General features: G+C 38.0%; 1 protein-coding gene across 1 annotated transcript in view; it reads left to right on the forward strand.

The window, feature by feature from the left end:
* The first annotated feature begins 5339 nt into the window (after positions 1-5339).
* The window catches only part of ncf4 (neutrophil cytosolic factor 4), a 29253-nt gene continuing 10176 nt past the window's right edge, over positions 5340-24416 (forward strand). Inside the window, exons 1-6 of the mRNA XM_081384305.1 lie at positions 5340-5510; positions 6217-6301; positions 6855-7008; positions 12886-12956; positions 13577-13704; positions 15131-15179. Coding sequence (XP_081240431.1) covers positions 5479-5510; positions 6217-6301; positions 6855-7008; positions 12886-12956; positions 13577-13704; positions 15131-15179 — 519 coding nt within the window. The 5' untranslated portion in view covers positions 5340-5478. The remainder of the gene's footprint in view (positions 5511-6216; positions 6302-6854; positions 7009-12885; positions 12957-13576; positions 13705-15130; positions 15180-24416) is intronic.

Here is a 24416-nt window from a genome sequence, read left to right on the forward strand (position 1 = left end):
TCATACTTAACGCATACTTAAGACGCCTGATGAAAGACAGGGGAGAACTTCTTTACACATGTTTACACAAAACACCAGTGCATGGTGGGTATACATAGCCCTGCGTGATCCTTGTAATGTGACACTGTATTAATAAGAGCATCTATATATCAAACCAGCTGGGTTTCAGATTTCTCTCGTCCTGTAAATCACTTTCTATAGCTATGCTTACATTCCTCCATCAGCTTCTTTTCCTCTTTGCAGATAAATCACCAGTCTCACACTGCTTCTCAAGGTTCTTTAGTATGTACTTGGACTTTAACCAGTGTATTTCTTCATCGCTCCACTTGTCTTTCTTAGTGGGACTAAATGTATTGGTTTTCCTCATGTTGGTGGCAGTCAAGATGACCATCTCCACACTCCATGACAGTGTCCGAGGGCTGTGGACAGTCTCTATGTTGGTGTGAGCATGAGTTTAGTTGTTTATTATTATATATATTTTATGTATTGTGACTTGTACAGTGTTAGTCACAACGCAGCCTGTCACATCGCGATTAATGTGAATGACTGTGTGCTTGTCAACTCTCAGCAGTTTCTCTTTGGCACCTCGGAAAGTGGCACTCAATCCTGTCATCTCGGCTTACTGATGGGAAACACTTACTGCATAAACACTCACACACATATATGCCAACGTCACAGTGATTTTCAGTCTTTCCCCATGCAGTCTGTTTGTGTTTATTTTATTATTTTTATTTTTTTGGATAGCCTACTGGACATTGCATATAATACGGGACATTGCTCCCATATATTCTGGTAGGAGCCCTGACGAGTCAAAAATCTGTCTTCCTCTCAGGGATTCCCTTTTAACACAGCACTTCCCATCTGTCAGAAATCGAAATATTGTAGCTTGATCCTGCCCAGATGACTAATACAGGGTCTCTCTCTCTCTCTCTCTCTGTACTGTTTGACCCTCTGTTCTCTCACCATGCAAGGGTGTTTCACTATGTCTACCGGCCCTATTACATTACCCTGCCTCAGCATTACGAAGACTGAAAGACAGAGAGACAGAAATAGAAAGAAAACAGATCCACCAATGGACTGTCTTTCTCCTAATAAATAAGGAGTGATGATGAGAGGCCAGAAAAGGAAGGATGAACATGGTGATTGTCCACCAAAGCGTTTTTATCCAGCTGAAAACGCCTAGCTGCTTTTTCAGTTGAGACGCTTTGCTCGCTATGATACGGAATATCCATGGAAGTGTTACTAGTATCTCATTTCACAGATAGCTTGTTACTGTATTGTTTCTAATACAATGTAAAGTATTTGCTCTGGCTCTTGTCGCACTTTGTAACACATCTTTCCCTCGCGGGTCAAAATGACCCGAAGCCTTACAATTATACTTAATATTTTTTGTTGTCCAGAAAGCTTAATTTATTTCATTTCGATAATATTTTTTCTAATTTTCAATGCAATGTTTTTGGCGTTTTTTTAATTTATTATTATTATTTTATTTACCTTTAAATTACTAGATTTGATCAATAAATAAATAGTAATTTAAGCACATTCCTCACATTCTTTCAACTTAAATTCAAAATAACTCACAATTTCATGACCCTTTTAATTCAGCTCAAAATATCTTACATTGGGTGTCTTTGCCGAAAAAAATTTAACATATTTCATAACTCTAGCCACTAGATGGCCTTTGCTCCTATTTGGAGCAAATGAGCTGTTCCGCTGAGTCCTAAAGTCAGTTCATTTCTATGGAAGCTTGTTTCCGCCACAAAATAAAAAAAATTAAATGATAATTGTGACTTTTTATCTCACAATTGCGAGTTTACATCTCGCAATTCTGACTTTATTTCTCAGAATTGCGAGATACAAAGTCAGAATTGCGTGAAATAAAGTCGCAATTGCGTGTTATAAAGTCAGAATTGCGTGAAATAAAGTCGCAATTGCGTGTTATAAAGTCAGAATTCTGACTTTTTTTCTCGCAATTGCGACTTTATATCACGCAATTCTGACTTTATAACACGCAATTCTGACTTTATATCTCGCAATTCTGACTTTATAACACGCAATTGCGACGAAGTTTTTGTGGTTCAAGTGCAACAAAAGTCCTAGGGTCTTGGACCCCTCTGATGAACACTCAGTAAAAAAAAAAAGAGTTTCGGGAAGGATTAGTTAAATTATTTTGTTCCGCTATGCTTGTTGTTGTCATCTGTTGACATTGTACAAGCAGAATGTGCCGGTTGGTCGGTGTTGTATTTGACCCGCCCCTCCTCCACTATGATTGGATGGCTGGGTAAAAAGTGACAGTGATGAGTGCTGCTTTTACTCAAAGTTGAACATTCTTCAACTCTAGACACAGTAGATGCTCGTTACGAGGCTGGCATTTTTGAAAACGATGCGCTCCCATTGAAAACAATTGGAAAAATACGCTAGCCTTGGGAAAAGCGCTTTGGTGGACACACAGCCTAATAAAAAAAACCTGCGGCGCTCAAGTTTAAAGTAGTTCAACTTTTAACGCTAACCCTAACTCTAACCTCCACTACAACAGAACAAGTAACATGATGTGGCAAAACTATTGCCATTATCCATGTCTACAGCTTCATTCATAATGACCATGATTAGTTTTCACTCGGCGCGACGGCCATTTTAATAAACCTCACGAAAGTAACTTACAGCTCCAATATCTCTTTGAATGAGGAGACATCAAATTCTTTCGATATAATTTCATATTTGAAATCACCAATGAAATCTGACAACAGTTATTTCTAAATGCTCAGATCATGACGAAAACTGCATTTTTCTGCTAGTTAGAGAGCACAAAAATTCTTTGAACGGCAAAGGTCACAATATGACATCACGCGCGTATGTGTAAAAAAAAAAAAAACATAATTCAACATTTAAATAACACGTTTTAATAGACAACTTAAAGTGTTTACATTAAATAAATAACTAAAATGAATATTAATAAATGTAAATAAATAAAAAAATTGCGCTGCATTTACAATCTTGTGAAAACAGGGGGTGCTGCTTCCTCCCGAGTCCCTACAAGCTGCTTGCATACACACAAAGCATACAAAAATACAAACCGTGTTTCCAGCACTTTATGAACATGTGTAGGCAACGTCTTCTGATCTACATATTAATACAAGGACATACCACTGTCTGGAAGTGGAAAATTGGATTCAAAGAAGCCCTGTCAGTCAAATCTGTACACTCTCCTCCTCTCATTTTGTGAGAACAAAACACACGCGAGCAGTAAACACAGGCATGTGTGTAACATGTAGTATGGCCTTGAATTGAGATCATGACACTGTCGCTATTTCTCGCTGAAGTGGCAATGTGAAACAACACACACACACACACACACACACACACACACACACACACACACACACACACGATCCCTGGAGCTGAAAGGAACATTACAGCTGCCATGACCTTGAACTTATTGTAGCGCCCATGTGTAGCTACGTATATGATTGCAATTTTGTAAGGTTCACCCTCTTGAATTAAAACTGCCAGGACGTTGTTGGCATTCCCAGGTGCCAACATACCTTAGAAGAACATTTGTAGAGTGATAGTAATATGTATAGAACAGTAAATATAGTATTACAAGACTCAGATCAGAATAGTCTGGACAAAATAATTGCTTTATTAAATATATTTGGACAATATCTAAAAAATACATTAATATAAATATTTATTATTTTATATATGACTGTTACATACAAGAGAATATCTTGAGAAATATATCTATTTAAGATCGTTAAATCATTACTTTGCATATTGTCTGTTCTGTTTGCTGCCACCTAGCGGTCACTCATTATAATTCCATCTCAATCCTTCACTAGCCTTTAATTCTGATATTCTTTAGACTAGGAAGAGTACAGCCCAATATTAAATAAAAATTCCCCTCACCTTCATGCCATTTTAAAACCCCTTGTTGCTATTTATCATAGACTAAAATTGTATTTATGATCAAGTACAAAAGTTTTTTTTTCTCAAATGTATGGTATTTTAACAATATAAGTTGTTAAAACAATAGTGAAAATAGTATTTAACACAGATAATCGTTACAGTGGCCCTATCAAAATTTAGTTTGTTTGAACGACCCTGAATAGAAACATTGGTTTAACCAATAGCGTGAGTTGTCTATTTGGCTGGCCAATGACAGATGGGAGAGTAACATTCAATATTTTTACAACTCCATGGTGGCATAATTCAACTTTAAAAGGGTGGTATAATGCCCTTTTCACAAGATGTAAAATGCATCTATGATTTCCCAAGTGTATGAAGTTTTAGCTCAAAATACCCCACATATATTTTTATAGGCTATAGCATGTTTAAGTTGTCACTTTTTGAGGGTGAGCAAAAACGCACCGTTTTTGTGTCTGTTCCTTTAAATGCAAATGAGCTGCTGCTCCCGGCACAGAGGGCGGAGCTTGTGTCCCTAGCAGCTTTGATTACCTAACACACAGGCACTGAACATTTCAAAAACGTTTAGCCTTTTATGTTCACAACATGTAACAAAACATTTCTGAATGGTTAGTTGATGAATTTTATGTAGCTTATGCGTCGTTATCTTCAAGTCATTGATTCATATTTTGTCTTGATAATCTACAAATCTTATTCAGGGGGCGGGGTTTATGTAAATTTTAGGGTTAGTGATGTCACTAACCCGGGAGTATTGTGTAGTCCCTACCAGCCGTTTGTTGTAGTCCTTACAAAGCTATGTCTGGAAAATAAAATATCTCCCTTTGTTTTGAACTTTGAGCGTCATAACTTTTGCGGATGTTGTTTATGCTCAAACAGCAACATTACACACTAACTAAAGTTAGATAAGTGAAATCATAATCATCCACCTTTAAAGGCTTGCTGAAATGGTTTGAGACCTGTGGAATAAATTAAATGATTTCATGAACCTAGTATAGTGTTCTAGCCGAGTAATGCAACCACAATAACTGGTCATACCTGTTGACAAGTGAGAAGCTGCAAGTGAATTCCTCGCATACTCGAGCATTTAACTAAAGAGATCTGATCTGAAAGAGATTCAACACACGTCGAGAATGAATCAACGACAGGTTTTAATAATAGAATTGTTATTAATATACCTGATAAGCGGAAGAAGATGGATGGATGGGTTGTTTAATATTAATAATATAATAATAGGCCTATATTATTATTTTACAGGTCGGTTGCTTTATTTCTTTATCTTTCTCTTGTCAGGTAAGTGGCCTTGCACTGATGGTTGCGTCGCGTTGAAACCAACGTTTCAATCGCGTCTCCATACCTTTGAGCTCCGTCGTGCTGTTTCTGAACCCTTTAAAAACGCGTGAACTCATTATACTTTCAGTTCCCTTTTGATGTACGTGCAACTGTAAACCCGCCTCAGAAAACCACCAGCAGCTTCACTTCCACTTTACTGAGCAGTCTCTCTGTCTGCCTCTCTCTGTGAGGGTTTGAAGAGCTCTGAATCTACCATTATCCAGCATGTCTCTCCCTCAACAGCTGCGCGATGAAAGGTGAGCGGAATCATGTCTTTATTACTATTTACCCATGAATATTCATGAAATCATAGAAGAGACACTTTCAGGGCGTAGTGTTTGTGTACTATTCAGTTCATGGTAACACTTTATTTTTACATTCCTGTTCCCCATGTAGCCTACATACTAGCCTACTTATTATGGTAATTACAATAACTGTACTGTAAAATAAAGTGCAACCCAGTTCATCTTGTAGCTATACTTAAAAATACTATGCTACACTATAATCTACTATAGCACTGTATTGCACCGAGTATACTATGAAACAACTACTCAGTCTAGTGTAGTACACTAAAACTATACTAGTCAAGATTTGTCCACCATATACACTAATCACGTTTAAAAAAAAATAGATGAACCTCCAAAGTGGGGTCAATTAATGTTTTCAGTATAAGCTCATTTGTGGCTTAATGTTAATTATTCCGAAAAAATTATTCCCATCTCAAAAAGTATATTCAGACAACTTTAATATAAGCTTAAATCATAAACAAATTTGACTTAATAATAATAAAAAATGTAAGTGTCTCAACAAAGAATATATAAGTTATACAGTATGTGTGCACAAAAAAAGTCTGGAACAGATTACTTCATTGTAAATGCATTATTTGATTTAAAAAAAAAAAAGCAACAACAACATATCATTTGTGATAATTTAAAATGTTTGTAACATTTGTTCACCCTACAGTGATTTCGACCAGCTTCCGGACAACATCCCAGTCACTGCAACCATTGCTGATATTGAGGAGAAGAAAGGTTTCATTGATTACTTTGTGAGTTCCCTGAACCCTGTAGTTAGTCTTTCTTCTACTCTACTTGTCTTCTATAATTGATCTGCCTTATAGTCTGCCTAACTGAACCTGTGGCCAACAGCATACACCTGTCCTACAAAGGATTAGTAGTTTAAAGATATCTATAAAATGGCAATCTTACATTTTGTCCTAAGGGGATTCATTCTGGAATTTTTTTTCATTGTTTGCCTACATGTACATGTGTCAGACTGATGTCTTATGCCATTGTATTGCATCTCAATGTTTTTTTAAATGATCACGCTAAACCATTTAGCTAAATCTCTTCTTCATTCCCCTATAAGTTAGCCTTGGATGGGTTTAAATATCTGGGGATGGTCTTGGTGGTGGGGGTCTATATTGCTGTGTGGAACTGTTCTGTTGATTTTCTTTTTCTTTCAGACACCGTGTTTCATTTTACATCTGTTGTAAAACCTATTATATGTCTGCAGAAAACTTAATAAAAAGAAATAAATAAATGATCACGCTACTACACACCTAGTCTTTGACTTGTTTGTTCTTTATCATCTTCTTGCAGATTTTCGTGATTGAGGTGAAGACCAAAGGCAACAGTAAGTACCTGATCTACAGAAGGTATCGACAGTTCTTCGCTCTGCACCAGAGTTTGGAGCTGAAGTACTTATCTGAAGCCAAGACGGGATACTACACCTGCCAGCTACCTGTCCTGCCAGGTCTGTGACCAAACAGCTGCACAGCCTCCACTAAATAACAGTGTGGTAGAGACTTGAGGAAACCTAGGTTCACTAGCACATGCCACATAAACACTCAAGCTAAATACGGTTTTCACTTCTGTTCTGTGCTACTGTAATCACATTCAGAGTGAATGTCACATTCTATAACTGAATTTAACTCCTGAAAAGCTCAGGTTGTAACAATTAAAGTGTCAATGTATTTGTGCAGTGTGTACAGAACTGAATTGAACGACAAGTTAGTTAGATGTATTGTATAAATTTCCATAGCCTATAAAAGTTTTTGCTTAAAGAGGTCATGATATTTTAAAAGTAAATTTTTTTATTTATTTTGTGTAATTGAACAGGTTAACTTGCTTTAATGGTTCTTTACCTGTGCTTTACCTGTGCTTCAACTGTACATTATTGCGGCTCCTCTATTCCCAGTTTGTCTGAAACGCGCCTATTTCTACAAAGCCCCTCCTTCTGAAAAGCTCAGAGTGCTCTGATTGGCCAGCTGACCCAGTGCGTTGTGATTGGTCAAACACCTCAATTGGGTGTCGGAAATGTAACGCCCCTAACCATAATCACAAGCTTCAGCTTCCAAGACTTTAAAGTCCCCCTGTAGTCAATAATTGTATCCCTTAAAACTCATCTATGATCACAAAAATTACATATTTAAAGTTTTTTTTCTTTGAATTTCCATCTGAATATACAAATTAGCCCCGCCTCCACTCACTCACACCAGCTCAGAGATCCAAGTTGACAGGTTCACAGGTTGACGTGATTTGTTACAAGCTAGTTTATGACGCCAGAAACACCAGCGATTTCAAACCGTTTTTTGAGACTGTCTTTGGTTTGGTTCACTGCAGTTTTAAGGGCTAAATACTCAGCAATGGTGTCGACTGAATTTACACATTGTTTGTCTTAAAGCATATTAAAAACACCTCATTGACATTTAACAACATAAAAAGCTTGATTTTCACCACAGGGGGACTTTAAGCAATTGTAAACATACAGTTAATAATGTCGTCGGTTTTACCGTATCAGTTCGGGCCAGAATCACATTCTGAAAATGCGGCTGATCAAGCCGATCGATTGGAACCAACTTTGCAAGCACAATTTGAGCAGAACATTTCACAGTTGTCGTTTTTATACAGCCGCTGTTGTGCTCTTACAGGTTAAAGGGGGGGTGAAATGCTATTTCATGCATACTGAGTTTTTTACACTGGTAAAGAGTTGGATTCCCATGCTAAACATGGACAAAGATTCAAAAACTAAGTTGTATGTTTGAAGGAGTATTTCTGTGGCAAAAATACTCCTTCCGGTTTGTCACAAGTTTCGGAAAGTTTTTTTCGAGTATGGTCATGTGTGACGTCAGATGGGGCGGAATTTCCTTATATGGGTCCTAAGGGCACTTCTCCCGGAAGGGCGCGCGCGCACCCGTAGACCAGAGCAAGAGAGCGAAAGCAGTACGCCCATCAAAGCGCTGTGCTCGGCTTTAGGGAAGTATTTGCCGGATTTGCAGATCGTCTAATGCTTAAGGATGGAGCAGTCCCAATGATAAAGGTTCACGGTCGTGCGTTGGAACCGCAGGCGGTGAGTAAAACAGCTTCAAATGTCTGTGTGTTGTTAGCTATCGGTGCGTAAGCACAGCAAGTAAACAGTGAACAGCGCTCGTGATTCTTTAGCTCCGCCCACACAGCCCGCCTCCAGCCGCTTGTTTTTTTCCGGAAAGACTCGGTACAGCCTATCTTTCTTTTATAAATATAATAAAACTAAAGACTTTTTGGAGATATGAAGGATGCAGTACTACTTTATAGGTACTGAAGATTAACATGAGATTGACTGAAACTGAGTGTTTCACCCCCCCTTTAATGAAGCTGCCCTCTGTAAAATGCACTGAGCACAAGCAAATTTTTGGGTCGTACTGCTCAGGAACAGCTTTATAAATAAACGTTAACCACATTCCCAACAAAGGGACTCCGCAACATTACAACATCATAATTCACTGAAGCCTTATCATCTTTCTTTGTGTATGTCTTTGGGCACATTGTGACGTATACATTTGAGGAAGTAATATCTGGACCTCAATCAAGGCGTTTTAGGCAGGTCTGGATCATTGTTCTTTGTTAGAATAAATTATTTTAAATTCTTAAATGAATTATCGCCCTTTGTGGGAGAGTATGAGTTTTGTAACTTCAGTTCTTATATTATGTGACCTCATATTGAAAATCATATTGCCCCTATAAGGTTCAGTGTAAAACAACACCACAAAGTTATTACAGGAGCAGTCCACATTAAGCAGGGGTGTATGATCCTGCTCCTAGAAGGCTACTCTTCTACACCTGCCTATATATATATTATCATGAAGGCCCTGATCTGCTGGTTCAGGTGTGATTGCTTACGGTTGGTGCTAAACTAAAATGCAGAAATGTGGCCCTCTTGGATCAGGATTGGACACGCATGTCCTTGAACAACCTAAATAAAATCGGGAATGTCACCAAACTGATGTCATCTCTCTGACAATATGACCCAAGTCCCAAAAATTGACATTCAACTTTAAATTACTGTTGGCATGATGGGGAGCACAGGCTCTGACAAGATGAAAGTAGAAGAGACAAGTACCACTTGAGAGATAAAAAATGTGTAACTTTTTCCTGTAGAGTCTAGCTTCAACTTCAATTAAACAAACCTAAATCAAGGTAATGACGGTCTTCAGGATTACTAGAATCTTGACAAGTTGGAGCTAAACTCTGCAGGATTGGAAACTCTTGGGCTTGAGGAAGGAACCAGTTGTAGGGTTGGAAGAAAGATCTCAAAACACCAGATCATGGATCAGTCCTTGTGGTTGCCCTTAGGCCTAATCACTACCCCACTTCCACTGTCCCACATCCCACTGTAATCAGATGCCAGTTATCCTGATTCTCTCCAATGCTGGTCCTTCAGAGTCAAAGTTCACTCCTTAGGTGGACTTTGTCCATTGTATACTTGAAGGGTTTCCCACAAAGTTACTGATTAACCAGAACTCCTAAGATTGGGAGGGGGAACAGCAAAGCCAGAAGAAAGGGATTGCATTGCATTGTTAGGAAAATTAGATGGGTAGCATCCTTTGACTGTCCTCATATCCTTTCTGCTTTATCTATCCTCACAGAAATAAAAACAGAAGTTTTCAAACTTGTTTGAATTGGTTTGAAAGGTCACAAATGTCTGAAACCACTTGGGAAATGATAGAACCCAATGTGATCATCAGTCATTATGTTAAAATGGAACTGTCTGATTAAAAACCAGGGGCCCTATTTTAACTATCTGAAACGCAAGTAACTTTGTGGGCGGGTCTTGGGCGCTGTTGTTATTATACCGGCGGGATAAATGACTCTTGCGCCCGACGCAAATCTAAAATGGGTTGGTCTGATGTAGCTTCATTATTCATAGGTGTGGTTTGGGCGTAACGTGAAATAAACCAATAGAGCGGCATCTCACATTCCCTTTAAGAGCAAGCGCGCTTGTTCCATGGCGGATTGCTATTATAACGGCAGATTTGCCAGGGGCGGTTCATAGCCGAGGAGACAGACGTTCTCGTCAGGGCTGTAAAAGACAGAGAAGTGACATTGTATTGGGATTGGAGAAACCCACCCAAATTAGCTTTGGTTAAACAGGCGTATAAAATTTTGTAAATGTGTAAGCTAGATTTATGCCTATTTTTTCACATCTTCATGGACACAACAATGATTTCCCTCATGTGGAATATTCCTTGTAATAATGTATGGTTTTCTAAAAATGAGAACTGCTGCGTCTGTGTGTAGATGAGAGAAGCAAAGTGCATGCGCGTTGTGCACACGCTACATTGATTATGGCCAAGTATGCGTCCTTAAAATAGCATATGAATAACATGCGCAACGCGCCACTGACTTTAGACTAGGTTTTTCCTGGTCAGAAGCGGAATTGTTTTCTAAACCTGCAAAATAGCACCAGGGAACGTTTGCGCTGAACCGCCCCCGGGAGCGCAAGTTCATTTCCTAATTTACCGACGTGCGTCTGTGGAAGGAAAAGTCCGCTGTGCAAAATAGGAATGATACATGCGTCGGTGTACAAAGTCAATTGCGCTGCGTGCAAGATAGGGCCCCAGTACTTAATTCAACACCAACCCAACAGAAGAAATAGTAACGTCATCTGCATCATCGTAGTAGTGTTATATCTACTCTAGTTTCATTCTGGTCCCTAATGTCTTTAACTTCTTCTCTGATCCCTTTTTAATCAGCCTTACATCTCAGCACTCCCTGGGCCCTATCTTACACCCGTCGCAATGCAGCGCAATGCAAGTGTTTTTGCTTGTTTCAGTCCGACGCAGTTATCATTTTCACGTCCCACGCCACGTTGTTTAAATAGCAAATGCATTTGCGCCCATTTGTGCGCCCATGGGTGTGCTGGTCTGAAAACGAGGTGTGTTCAGGCGCATTGTTGGCATTGAATTGGCATTGAATTCCAGTCAATGGCGCAGTATTTTCTTTTATGTGGCGGGTCCACAACGCGCATACACTCTGCTTATTAAACACACAGGGACGCACAGCAGCACACAAACATGCCAAATATTTAAAATAAAGGATTACAATGTAAAAGATTATTATTGTGTACATAAAGATATGGTGGAATCCGTCTTGCACACTTTTACCTCACGTTCGGTCTTTCCAATATCAAATTCTGCCATATAAATAGCGAATCTGTCATGGTGCGAGCGCAACTGGCATTTAAAGGGAATGGGAGATGAGACTTTGATTGGTTTAACGCACGTAAATCCCAAAACACAATCATTACTCATTAAGAGAATAGGGACAACCCTTTTAGACCATGGACCAATTTTCCCGTCGTTAAACTAGCAAAAGTGGATTCAGACACACCCTAAGTGAACTTGCGCCTTGCGCTTTAGACCATGTGCTTAGATCGTTAAAATAGGGCCCTCTCTGTCTCTCTCTCTTTGTTTCATGTTCCTTTACCCTGTCTGTCCCTTTCTCTGTCTTTGACCAAACAAATATGTATATAATTGAATTGAGCAGGAAGGAGAGGTCGTTCTTTGGCACACTACACACCATTTCATTAAGGTCACCTAAAAGACTGTGAGCCGACAGGCTTTACTGTCTCTCCTTGAATTTCCACCGAAGCTTCTTCAAAGGTCCCTACCAGCTAAACCTGAACCCAATGGAGCTATATTAATCAAGCCCAATTATATTACAAATTAGCCCTGGATGTTACTGTCTTCATGACTATTGATTGCGCGAGTCAATGAGTAATATGATTATGTAGTATTATGCAAAGTAAAGATAACTGGCAAGTTTAAATGAGGACATAAAGGGATGTGGTATAAAGGGACGTCTCCTTGCTTGCACTCAGATCTCATTGATGCTTATTTAACGTGTATTTATAATAAAGAAGTGTATTAGAAAAGACAAGACAGCTTTTGAGACTGCAATGAGAATTAGAAGGAGATTTATTTAGGATGAAAGGGAATTATTGCATAGCCATTAAAATGGTATTAAAATTTGATTCAAACTAGCTTGTATGAATGGATCCCCTTTCATTTTTTTCCCTCCCAATCAGATCCCATCAAGTGCGTTTGAGAATGACCCTCTGGTGCTACTCGCAGACCTCACAACATTGTCCAACATGCACATTATTAACATTTCCATTGGGTGAAATCAAAAATAGAAATGAGAAAGTAATTTAGCGTAATATTTGGGGCGCTCATTACGTTAAGTGCTAATTAGCGTTAGCAGTAAAGAGATTGAGATGCACCCTTCGGCTAGCTTTTGATTGTTTAGTTTACAAACTAATTTGTTTTGAGACTTAAATACTTATTTCATCCACTTGTTTGTTTCGCCTCAGGTAAGGTATTTATGGGAAACAAAAAGGAGATTGCAGAAAACAGAATCCCAGAGCTCAACAATTACATGAAGGTGAGTCAGTCTTGAAATTTCGTAAATGTTTACGGTTGTATCCTGGTCATGTTGTATTGGTGGGAATTGTGTTTGGTAATTGTTGCACTCATGTGCTCCGGGGGTTGTAAAACAGCACTGTTGAATTACCAGAGAGGGAAAAACTGTTCCCTTTTTTGGTACTTCTCCTTTTTGTACATCCAGTCATTGTCTTTCAGCTTAACTTGTCAGTTCTGATTTAACTTAAGTGTATTTCTTCAACTTTGGGCACGTTTGACCCTGTAGATTTTAAGATAAATACTCTTTTCACACTCTCACTAATTTAATTTGTGTGTGTGTGTGTGTATATATATATATATATATATATATATATATATATATATACTGTATATGTGTGTGGTACAGTAGATATACAGTACATGCATGACCGGTGAATTACGTCATTTGTTCTTTATTCTAAAAAAAATCATGGAAATTCCCAGCACAGTGTCTTTTTCATCACATCTCAAATGACGTTTTGTGTTTAATAGCATTCATTACTGGATTTAAATATGACATTCATCTGAAACAAACATGACTCATTTAATTTCCACGAAAAACCATCCTATTATACATGCCGTTTAACTCTCTCTCTTCTTTAGAGGTTGCTTTGTCTGCCTACCTGGGTACTTTTGGATGATCTGATACGGATGTTTTTCTACCAGACCGAGTTGGACAGCAAACAGGTCCCCCGGGCCCTGCGCCGCCTGCGGCCCCCCACACGCAGAATGTAGGAGCCTTCCCACAATCCCTCATTTCTCCTTCCAGCACTTCACTGCTTACTTTACAAGATACTGCTGTTCTGCTAACTTTTCCTACAGCCATTATTTAAAAGAAAAGTTCTGTGGCTTTGTCAGTCAGCTATTTACATAAGGAAGGAAAACCACAAAGGAGATCTATGTAATTTCTTACTTTTTTCTCCCAGACAGCAATGTGATTAATTGGAGACTTTGCTTAAAGCATATCATTAACAGTGTACTAGCAGGAGAGTCTTGAGTGATGCCAGGTTATCCCGGTATATTTTACTGTTAGTTTTAGAAATATAGCATGTGTATGAAGTATATTACGATGTTATGAACTATATGCCTTTCTCCACTGACGTTCTGAGTTGTTTAAAGCGTTTCTGATCATGATGATTGTTAGAAGGCAGCTGACTGACTCTGAGATGGCGAATCATATTAATTACCGTTATGTGTCCAATGTTGTAATAAAGAGTGATACAATTGTGCAGTGTTTACCTCAGTAAGTTGGCAGAGTGAATCTGTGAGCTTGTGTGAGTGGAGGCGGAGCTAATTAGCATATTCATGTATCTGTGTATGCTAAATGAAGCAAGGTTGTAGAGTTACATTCAAGCTATTTTAGGGCATGAATATATATATTTTTTTTTTTTCACAGGAAAAAACTTTTAAATATGTAATTTTGGTGATCAAAGATGAGTTTTAAGGGATAAAATCATTGACTACAGTGGGACTTTAAGTCATCTGCTTCTGTGTCTATAGTATTTTGAGATCTCGATATTGTCTCAAACTATGTGGTTTGACAAGATTCAAATCAAAAGTCTCGAAGATTTCTCACCATATAATTCTAAGACCAAATTATCTGAGTGGAACAGATGCCAATGACTGATACTAGCGGCTGTGGTCTTTAGCATCCATGTTAGCACGCCTGCCTCCCGCGCTGGAGACACCGGTTTGAATCCCGCTCTAACGCAGTGCGAGTAGGACCAGTCACATTTGGTGCCGTGACCTGGATGGGAATGAGGTTTAGGGGGGTGAGTGTAACAGAGGCCAGCTAGTAAGAGCTATGCATGTAAACCTCACTCCCCTGATCTCAAGATGTGCATTAGCGACTGACGCTAGCGGCTGCGGTCTTTAGGGTTCTTGTTAGCACACCCGCCTCCCATACTAGAGACATCAGTTCAAATCCCGCTCGGAGCGGGTTGAGTAAGACCGGAGGGGTTGCATGAGTTAAGGCGTTTTAGGAGAACCATTTGAGACGCAGTTGATATTTAAACATACAATACATTTCTTCTTTGGTTTGTCAGCCTTGACTGTCTGGTCTTTAAAAACTGTAATACAATGTTGTAGAAACCACTTCTTCTTCTTTTCATTTGAAGTTCACAATGCTCTTTCTTTTCTCTCTCTCTCTCTCACTAGAAAAACCGTGAAGTCCAAAACAGACCTTTTCTCCGCACCCAGAGCAGAGGTACATCAGCGTTTCCTTGGAAACACTTTCAGTAACAGCCTACACACACTACATACTACACATACTGACAGTACAAACTCAAGTGTGCAGGCACCACACAAAGATCTGACATTTGATCTTGAGGTAATTACACAACGCAAGCACACACAAACACCTCAAACTGTTGTTACAAAACTCTCGCATTTTGTCAGAAGATTATGACAAAACTCTGTGAAAGCTGAGACTTACAGCATTGCTTACACACACTTTGCTTTTCGTGATTCCAAGTGCTCTATTTATGGAGAAATTTGAATATATATATATATATAATTCACACAGACTGATGTAGAAAATATTGATAGTTCTTATGGTAAGCGATTTGACCAAAGTACTAACTTGTCCCACATAGTTTGTGTTACAAAAAGGAATTATACCTCAAATTATGCAGTTTGTTGAGAAGTGTGCTGTTACTTTTCTACACAATTTTAAATAAAAAATCTCATATGCTGCATCCCAATTTGTCTACTTAACTATGCCCTAAAAGTATGTACTGTTTTTGTGAAGAAAAAGTACATACTTTGGAGTGTGTAGCAGAAGAGTAGGCAAGCCTTGGGAAATACTAACGCTATTTCATCTTTAACGGACAGCTCTCGCTTAGTTACACGCATCCGGTCACAGTTTAAACTGCCCTGTCAATCATCTTGTTAATGTTAAAATAGTCGACAATCAATTTAATTTAATATCCTACCATTTCGTAGAGAAATGTAGCAGCATGTTGATCTGCCAGCCGTGGGTCTTTCATGCAAGACTCTCCTCATGTGTTTGCAATTTGCATAATGATGTATTTAAAAGTTAAACGTATGTTTACAAAAGTTCACAATGCTGTTGCAAATGAAATATAGTGTGGAAACATTGAATAAATATATTTTCGTCAGGTCAGATACTGATTATTAATCACTCGAACCCCTTTATCTAAACCGCTCTACTTAATCGTCTGACTCGCACATCCTCAATATTTGTAGTTTTCTAACACGTTATATTTGTGTTTGTAGTTCTCATCGAATCGTCATCCAAAACGCAATGGATTGTGGGCAATATTAGCCGTTATTGTGCGTATCGATCTGCACTTCGGATTCTAACCGGTAAAAGTAGACCACCCGGGTACCTTTGCAATACTCATTTCAACATACTACGATTTAGATTTAATTTCAAATACTATTTAGGACAGATATGCGAATTGGGATGCTGAAAAAGGACCCAATCTATATTTAGAGATCAGAAAGAGGCTTGAGGGTGAAATCTTTTGACTTAGGCCAGTAAGAAACCACCCACAACACCCTGTGCTGAGCACCGTAGCAACTACACAGCAAGCCCTGGCAACCAACCAAAACCCCACCACCACAGCAGCGAGTTTCGTATCGACAAACACCACACATTTTCTTCAGAAGATGTCGAAATCTAGAGGCACTGTAGTTGCACAACTGAAGTTATGATTTTGATTACTCGTCCTGTGATAGATTTACTGTGAGGACACTAAATCTGTAACATTCCTCTAATACAGACAAAAAGAGACATGTGCATCTCTGTTTTCTGGGTCAAATCTTTGCCCCATTAATGGTTGCTGCCCTGTTCCACTTTTGCTAATTTCTTTATTCATCGTCACCTTATTTTCCTGAGCTGCTTTTTAAAGGGGTAGTTCACCTGAAAATTGAAAATCTATGATAATTTACACACCCTCATGTCATTATCAATCTGTATGACTTCATTTTATATGCGGAAGACAATAGTTGATATTTTTCATTAGAGCTGCACGATACTGGGTAAATTGAGAATCACGTTTTTTTTTTTTACCGATATCATGATTCTCCGAACAGACAACTACATTAAAAAACATGTAAATTACTAAAATTTCTGGCAAAATTTTAATTGCTGCAGTCTATTTAAAAATGTTAAATCAGTTAGAATGAAATTTATTTTTTAATAGTTTGAATGAATGATTCAGTAACTCACTTATAAAGACTTGTTTCATTACTGTATGAATCAGTGTTTTTGAACTAATCTCTTAAATGAATGATTCAATGACTCTATCATAAATACTTCACTTGTTTCATTACTGGACTGATTGGTTCTGGTGTGATTTTGTCAAAAGTTTTAATAGACACAAGCGAATCATTGTCATTTAGGAATAAGATGGTGTGGGTGAATCAAGATCTTACAGATTAATTGTGCAACTCTTTTCCATGCAATCAATGTTTATTTTCAATCTTCAAAATTAAACAAATGTGTTGTAATGGTACAGATGACACATAGTGCATTATATATCTGAATCACTGAATCAGTGAGTTGAACTTGTGAACTAGATCTGTTTGATTCGTGAACAAATCATTCACACTGGGTTTGTAAAACAGCTGAACTGATTCTTTGAATAGATTTGACTCAAAAACAGTGATTTGTACATTAATTCATATAAACAATTTGTTTGCACATAGAAATGATCAAGTTCAGTTTACTGATTAATCATAATGAACAAGTCATGTGTACCATGATACTTTTAGGGTGCTTTTGCATCCTTTTTAAAGCTTGAAAACATCAAACTTAGTTTATTGTAAATTGCATGGAAAAGAGCAACCAGGACATTCTTCACAATTTTTCCTTTTGTGTTTCATGGAAGAAAGAGACAGTTTTGAATAAATGAAGTTTGGGCGAACGATCTCTTTAATGCTTTCCTTTCACCCTCTCTCTTCCACCTACATCTCAGTCACGTTCCTTCAGCCTTTCTCTCTTATCTTTCTCCTTGTCTTAATATATTCTCTGCTCTTTTTTTCCATTGTTCACTTTATCCTCCAGTCGTCCTCTAATCTCTCCCACTCTTCTCTTTGAGTTCACCCATCAGTCTCGCTTCCTTCTTTCGCTTTCTCACTCCATCCCTTAATGCATCTCTCCCTCTTTGTCCTGTGGAGTACTTGCACTCTTCCAAGACAGTTTCATTTCTGTCTTTGTGTCTCCTGATGCTGTCAGACCAGATCGCTTATCTGTCATTCCATTCACACACATTTTAATGTATGTGAGTCAGTTTACAGGGCAACAATTTAAAAGAAAACAAAATATTATAAAATCATGTCTATATCTGATTCTGCACTCAGAACGAGATGGAGCTATTGTACATAAACCAGAGCTTTGCGATTGATCCAATGCACTCTCATGCCAATTCTTTTTACGTTTTGGTGAATTCGTATGAATCTCATTTGTAACGCCCCACTGAAAGTACAAATTCATACGAAATTGCCACGATACAAGTTACATCTCAGGAAATCGAGTTGATTGATTTCTATAGTAATTTCAATTTCTATTCTCTCTTTCTCTTCGATTATTTGGACAAACAGCTAATCGTGAATTACTTGAAATGCCATTGGTTGAGCCAAAAGGTCATATTCAGTCCCATTTTTTGACCTTGATACACACGCCCATCTTTTATCATCTCCTCAAAACATTTCTCCCATCATGAAGAACGATGCAGCAGGTGTGTTGGTAAATCTCACACAGTGCTGGGCATTTGTCTTCATATGCTCATGTGAGAGCACATGATTCAAAGCACGCTGCTCTCCACATGAAGATCACAGTGGAAGAGACTCCTGCCTTATTCTGGTGTGTATGTGTGGCAGAGAGAGAGAGAGAGAAAGTGACAGATTACACTTCTCATAACACTAGATAGAGCAACAAAAGATCTGGAAAGCAAGACCAGGAAAGATAGATATGTGGGTGGTGTCGCTTTGCGGTTAAATATCTAGGTTGCAGGTTCGAACTTTAAAAGGGTTGATTCATGTGCTGTCATTTTTGCAGCCTTGAGAAATACGCTGTTATTTAGAAGAATTCACCCCAAAATGAAGCTATCTAGTCCTTTCTTCCATAGAGAACAAAAGGAGATGTTCATGGTGCTCTTTTCAACAGCATACAGTGACCACAGGCTACCAAGAAAATAAAACCATGAGAGCGGTCCATATGACTTGTGTGCTATGTTTCAGATCTTCTGAACTCCAGATTTGGCCTCAGTGGCAGCAAGAACCCAAATCCAAAATTGAATATTTGAAAGTGTGTGTTAAATTCGAGAGCTGGATTTTCAGTGAACAGTGAAAGACACAAGTCATGATGTAGAATGTAGTACACAAGTCATGTTGACTACTTTTATGGTTCTTCTTTGTCGTTTCTGGAGCTGGTCCCCATCGGAAAAGTGCAGCGTGAACACTCAATTTCGTACAATTTCTTTAAGTCAGAGGGGTTTGAAATGACATGAGGGTGAGTAAATGAATTAGTTTCTCAAGTGGGATTGAAACTGTAGTTATTATGCATGTCAAGTCACTTCGGATAATAGTGTCATTTAGATTATCACCAAATCTATTGGTTCATTTGCCGTGTGACGGCTCTGAGAAGAATACGGCCATTTCCTGTGACACATAAGATACAAGACAGGGAGCTTGATTGAAAATCAAAGCTTTTTCTTTCTTCTGTATCACTGATTAACTGTAAGGAGTTTAGACAGTAAGGAAAGAGCCATTATAGAGAGATTGGAGATACTGTTTCAAGTCATGCACTTCGGCTATTAGAAACATTGCTACCGGTGTGAACAATCTGAGAGAAGATATTTCAAGCTCTATATAGTAACATATAGAGTAATAATAACATTTAAGCATTAAAGTCAGCTATGACTGATTATATGCATTCACACACATTATTGCACTTTCATGGTTATTTTCATGGTCTGTTTCATAAAGGACAGCTATTTCACACCTGAGCTTGGCTGAAAGCTTGGGGCGCGAGTCCCAGAGTTCTTGTTTTGGATGGTTATCGGTCTGAAATAAGAGAGGTATTAGCATATTATTGTAGATTCAATTATCTTTTTTTTTGTTGTATTTCTCCCATTACATTGGCAATTTAAGGACTTTTGTTCATTTATAAGCACTGATAAGCAGGTTAATAACTGACGCCCCTCCTTGGTTAAACTCCTTTGTCATGTGTCATGGCCCCAGAGACTGATCTCTTCTCTTTATATCCTGCTCTGTTCCCCCAGTTGAGAAGAGCCAAACTGGGTCACTCATTTAGGTAGGAAAAAACACCTCCTTCTCCTCCCTTTTGGCTGGCCATGTGCTAATGAGCTCATTTCAGAGGTCATTGACTCCTTAATTGAAATCAGAGTGCTTTGTGACCCCCAGAGTCACTCTATAATTAGAATATGTTCTCCGACCCCTTGATCCCGTGCAGAAATAACTCTCAGAATATGACCAAACAGGAACGACCCCTTCAATAGGGCACAGCTAAATGAAAGAGATTGATAGCCATTTTAGTATTATTGTGTTTGAATGTGGTTAAATAGTTGTCTTTTGTTGACTTTTTAGGGTTCAGTTGACATAATTGGCCAACATATCTCACACTTCCTTCTTCATGAACTTCTTTTTAGACCTCTTTAGTCGGTTTATCTCGGTTTGTTCTCGACCTACTTCTCTTCGATATCGAGTGCAGCGCAAGCCCTGAGGTCTTCATATCACTTAATTCGTAAGTGTCAGCCAGTATGCCGACTAGATTGCCTGATAGCACACATACGTCATCCAGGTGTCTGTTAAATGTGTGTGTTTTCATCTGAAAGATGTGATCTCTAAAATGTAACCTGTTCTTCCAGATGAAAAAAGGAAATTTCTTTTTAGATGTTAATGATGTAGAATGTAAATCTGCTCTTTTAAGAACATTTATCAGATGTAATGTGTTGCTTTCCAGATGAAGTGCTCTTTAATAGATGTCTTGGAGATATATACTAGTGCTTCCAAGTCAAATTAATAGTAGGTTGATAGGCTGTCAAGCAATTCAAAATTGTAATCTAATTAATTACATGATGTGCCGATTAATTAGTAATCACAAATTATAATCGCACACCAAATTCGGCTGAGAAATTATCCCCGAAAGATCATTTAAAGTCATTATTGTGGAAAATTAGAAAAGTTTCAAATAGACATTTAGAAATAATGAAACAAAATGGAATTTAGTACACATGAACTTTTAGGGTTCAACGGTCATGCTTTTTTTTTCAGAAGCTGCATCTGAATTGGTATTTAATATATTTACAGACTTTGTGTTGCAACTCAGATGTCGCATAAATGCATTTACACTGCAATTACTATTGCATAACTAATGTCATGAGAGTAATAGGTTTTAAAAGGGTATTAAAGCGACAGTTCACCCAAAAATGATTTATCATTTACAATCATCATTCACTCTCATGTCATTTCAAACCTTTATGAGTTTCCTTCTTGTGTAGGACATAAAAGAAGATAATTTCTGAGAAATGTCTTGAGTATTTTTTTTTTAAGAACAGTCTTCAGCATATCCTCTTTTATGTTCCACAAAAGAAAGTCATACAGTTTTGTAATGACGTGATGGTGAGTAAATGATGACAGAATTCTCATTTGTGTGCGAACTATCCCTTTAATTTTTTTTTTATTAATATAGAAATATGATATTATTTTTTTATTAAATGATTCTCTCTAAACTAAATTAGACTAAACTAAAACTGCCAGTATTTGGCAGTACATCTCTAAATGAGTGAGTCATTCATTAATTCGCTTCATTCAAACTGTTGATTCATTCAGGAATGAAGTAAATGGCTCTCTTTATGAATAGGCCATTGGATCATTGGTTCACCCGATTGATTCGTTAAAAACGCGGATTCATTCAGAAACGAAACACCGATGTGTTGCTCGGAGACGCACAAAGGTTCTGCTCTGGCTTTATTGGTAATATTTTCGTTGGCAAAATTGAGCAAAAACAGACAATATTTTGTCTAAAATACAACACAAAATTAACTTCTTATTTATTGAATTATTGTATAAAATCACATTTACACTCTAGCTATTCGGAACAAAAATATCACTCGAGTGATATCGCACTCATTGCTTGTGTCATATTGCGTAACTATATAATATGATATTTTATATGAGACAAAAATGCCCTGCATCATGTTTGTCACCAATCAATTTAAGATGTCCTACGTAGGTCTGGGGTGGGCGCGTTAAAAGCATTAATCATTTTAACGCGTTGTTTTTTCCATAAATAAATCCTCAAATTAATGACAGCCCTAATTAATAGTGTTACATTTTTAGGAAAGCTTGGATTTTATGCGTCGCTTCTTTGTAAAAGAATTACGCAAATTGCTGTTGTCGTGACATTCAGCGGACAACTTGTTTTGGTTTGGCTTGATAATGCGACACCATTTTTTCTGTACAATATAGACTATAGAAGATAGAATAAAGAAAAGACCAATCACAATTCAGTATGTTAATGAGTGCAGGAAAGAAGACCAGTCAGTATTCAGTATGTAAATATTACAATTGCATCATCGCAACATTCTACAAAGTAAGTAAAATTTTCAATGTAAATGGAAAAAAAAAAAAAGTTTTTGGACCCCATTGACGTCCATTGTATAGACAAAAACATTTAAGTTGCGTTTAGAAGAAAGTAAGTCATATAGGTTTGGAGTGACATTGGGAGACTAAATGAATACTGAGTTTTAATTTTAGGACGAGCTGTTCCTTTAAGTATAATGTTTACCAAACTCGCAAGCACAGCTAAGATGGAAATGATCTACAATGTTTGAATATAGCCTGTGCGTTTAGTGGTTCGGATCAATTCCAGAAGACTGTAAAACGCATAAAAACACAATAAAAAGAGACCTTGTAAGGTGTTGTGCAATGCTAATGCTACTGAGAGCTTTTCTGAGCGCTAGGCTAATTAGCACATATATTACATTGGGAAAACAGGGGGGAAGGAAATTGCTTTGTCACATTTCCACATAGCACAGTGTGTTTGTTGCACATTCTCACACATTTCCAATTCTTGTTTAATTTCCAGTGTGGTTTAACCATGTAATAAAAAGACAAGAGGCAAGGCGCAAAAGAAAACGCAGTCCAATATGAGGACGACTCGCTCAACAAGGTGTTATTTTGTTGTTAGTTTTTTATATTGGTCCGACATCATGCAGTGTGTTGGTCATAACAGGAATTTTCAAGTGTTGTTCGGCTGTGTCACATATCTAGGTGTTAATTTGTATGGTCCTCTTTTGTAAGGAATATCAAACAAAATTCTAGTCACCTAAAATAGTTCAGCTTTACCGTAGTGTGGCTGAAGAAGCCAATTATTGTACCGAGTTACTTTCCTGCACTATATAACAAAGTTAGCCCACACAAATGACCCAAAAGCCATTTTTAGGGTTTCACAGCGGCAGTGCTACTGAAATAGTTTCTTCATCTGATGTTACTGAGCCTGCACTCAGATACTTGCTCTGCACCGTTGACTTTGTGGAGAATTTCACATCGAGTTTTGGCACAAATTGTGTCTTTCTGTTCAGATGCTGCCTACGAGCGCGCGCGGACATAAACACATGCATGCTCACACTTAAAGCAACTGCCAAGATGTAATTAGCTGGTAACATCTAACACGTCTCACCTACACACTCCTACTCATGCAAACAAACCAAGCAACCCACAGCTCAGCAGATTTACAGCATTATCTAAACATACAGAGATGGTGGTGTGAGAACAGATGCCCACTCATGCCTATCACACACACGCACGCACTCATACACTTGTGTTTAGCGTACGGTTACACACAGAGCTTTAAAACACCAGTATACCCTGCAGTGATCCGTGGCCATAGTGGATCTAGTGTGTGTATATATATATATATCATTTTACTAGCTCTATATTCTTACAGTATGTGTCTGTCAGAAACATCTGATACACAGCTGATACTTGGACGAATCATAATCCAGAGCTCTTGAGCAATGAAGGAGCTTTTGTGGAGCAATTGACCTTGGTTTCTTTTGATTTAACTAAACTTGAAGGATTGACATGGATAAATGATTTTTGAGGACACAGACTGTCTCTGTCTTCGCTGTACATATCTTTCCGCTTATTATTTTGCGGCACTTTTTCTTTTTGTTCTCTCCTTTTTTCTTAGTTTATGGTCCCTTTAACTGCGTCATTGATATTTGGTCCTCTTAATGCAGGCATATTTGGCAATATACCATTGTGTGTGTGTGTGTGTGTGTGTGTGTGTGTGTGTGTTTTCAGAGATTATTTTGGAATCATCCAGCATGGTATTTTAGACATGGTGTACTTTTCAAAGAATACCACGGTAATACCATGGAATTGTCGTTATGCATATCCAAAAGTACTTTAACCATGGTAAATGTTTAAGAATACCATGATGCATGTC

This window comes from Scardinius erythrophthalmus (genome assembly GCF_964197995.2).
Source record: "Scardinius erythrophthalmus genome assembly, chromosome: 14".
NCBI lineage: Eukaryota > Metazoa > Chordata > Actinopteri > Cypriniformes > Leuciscidae > Scardinius > Scardinius erythrophthalmus.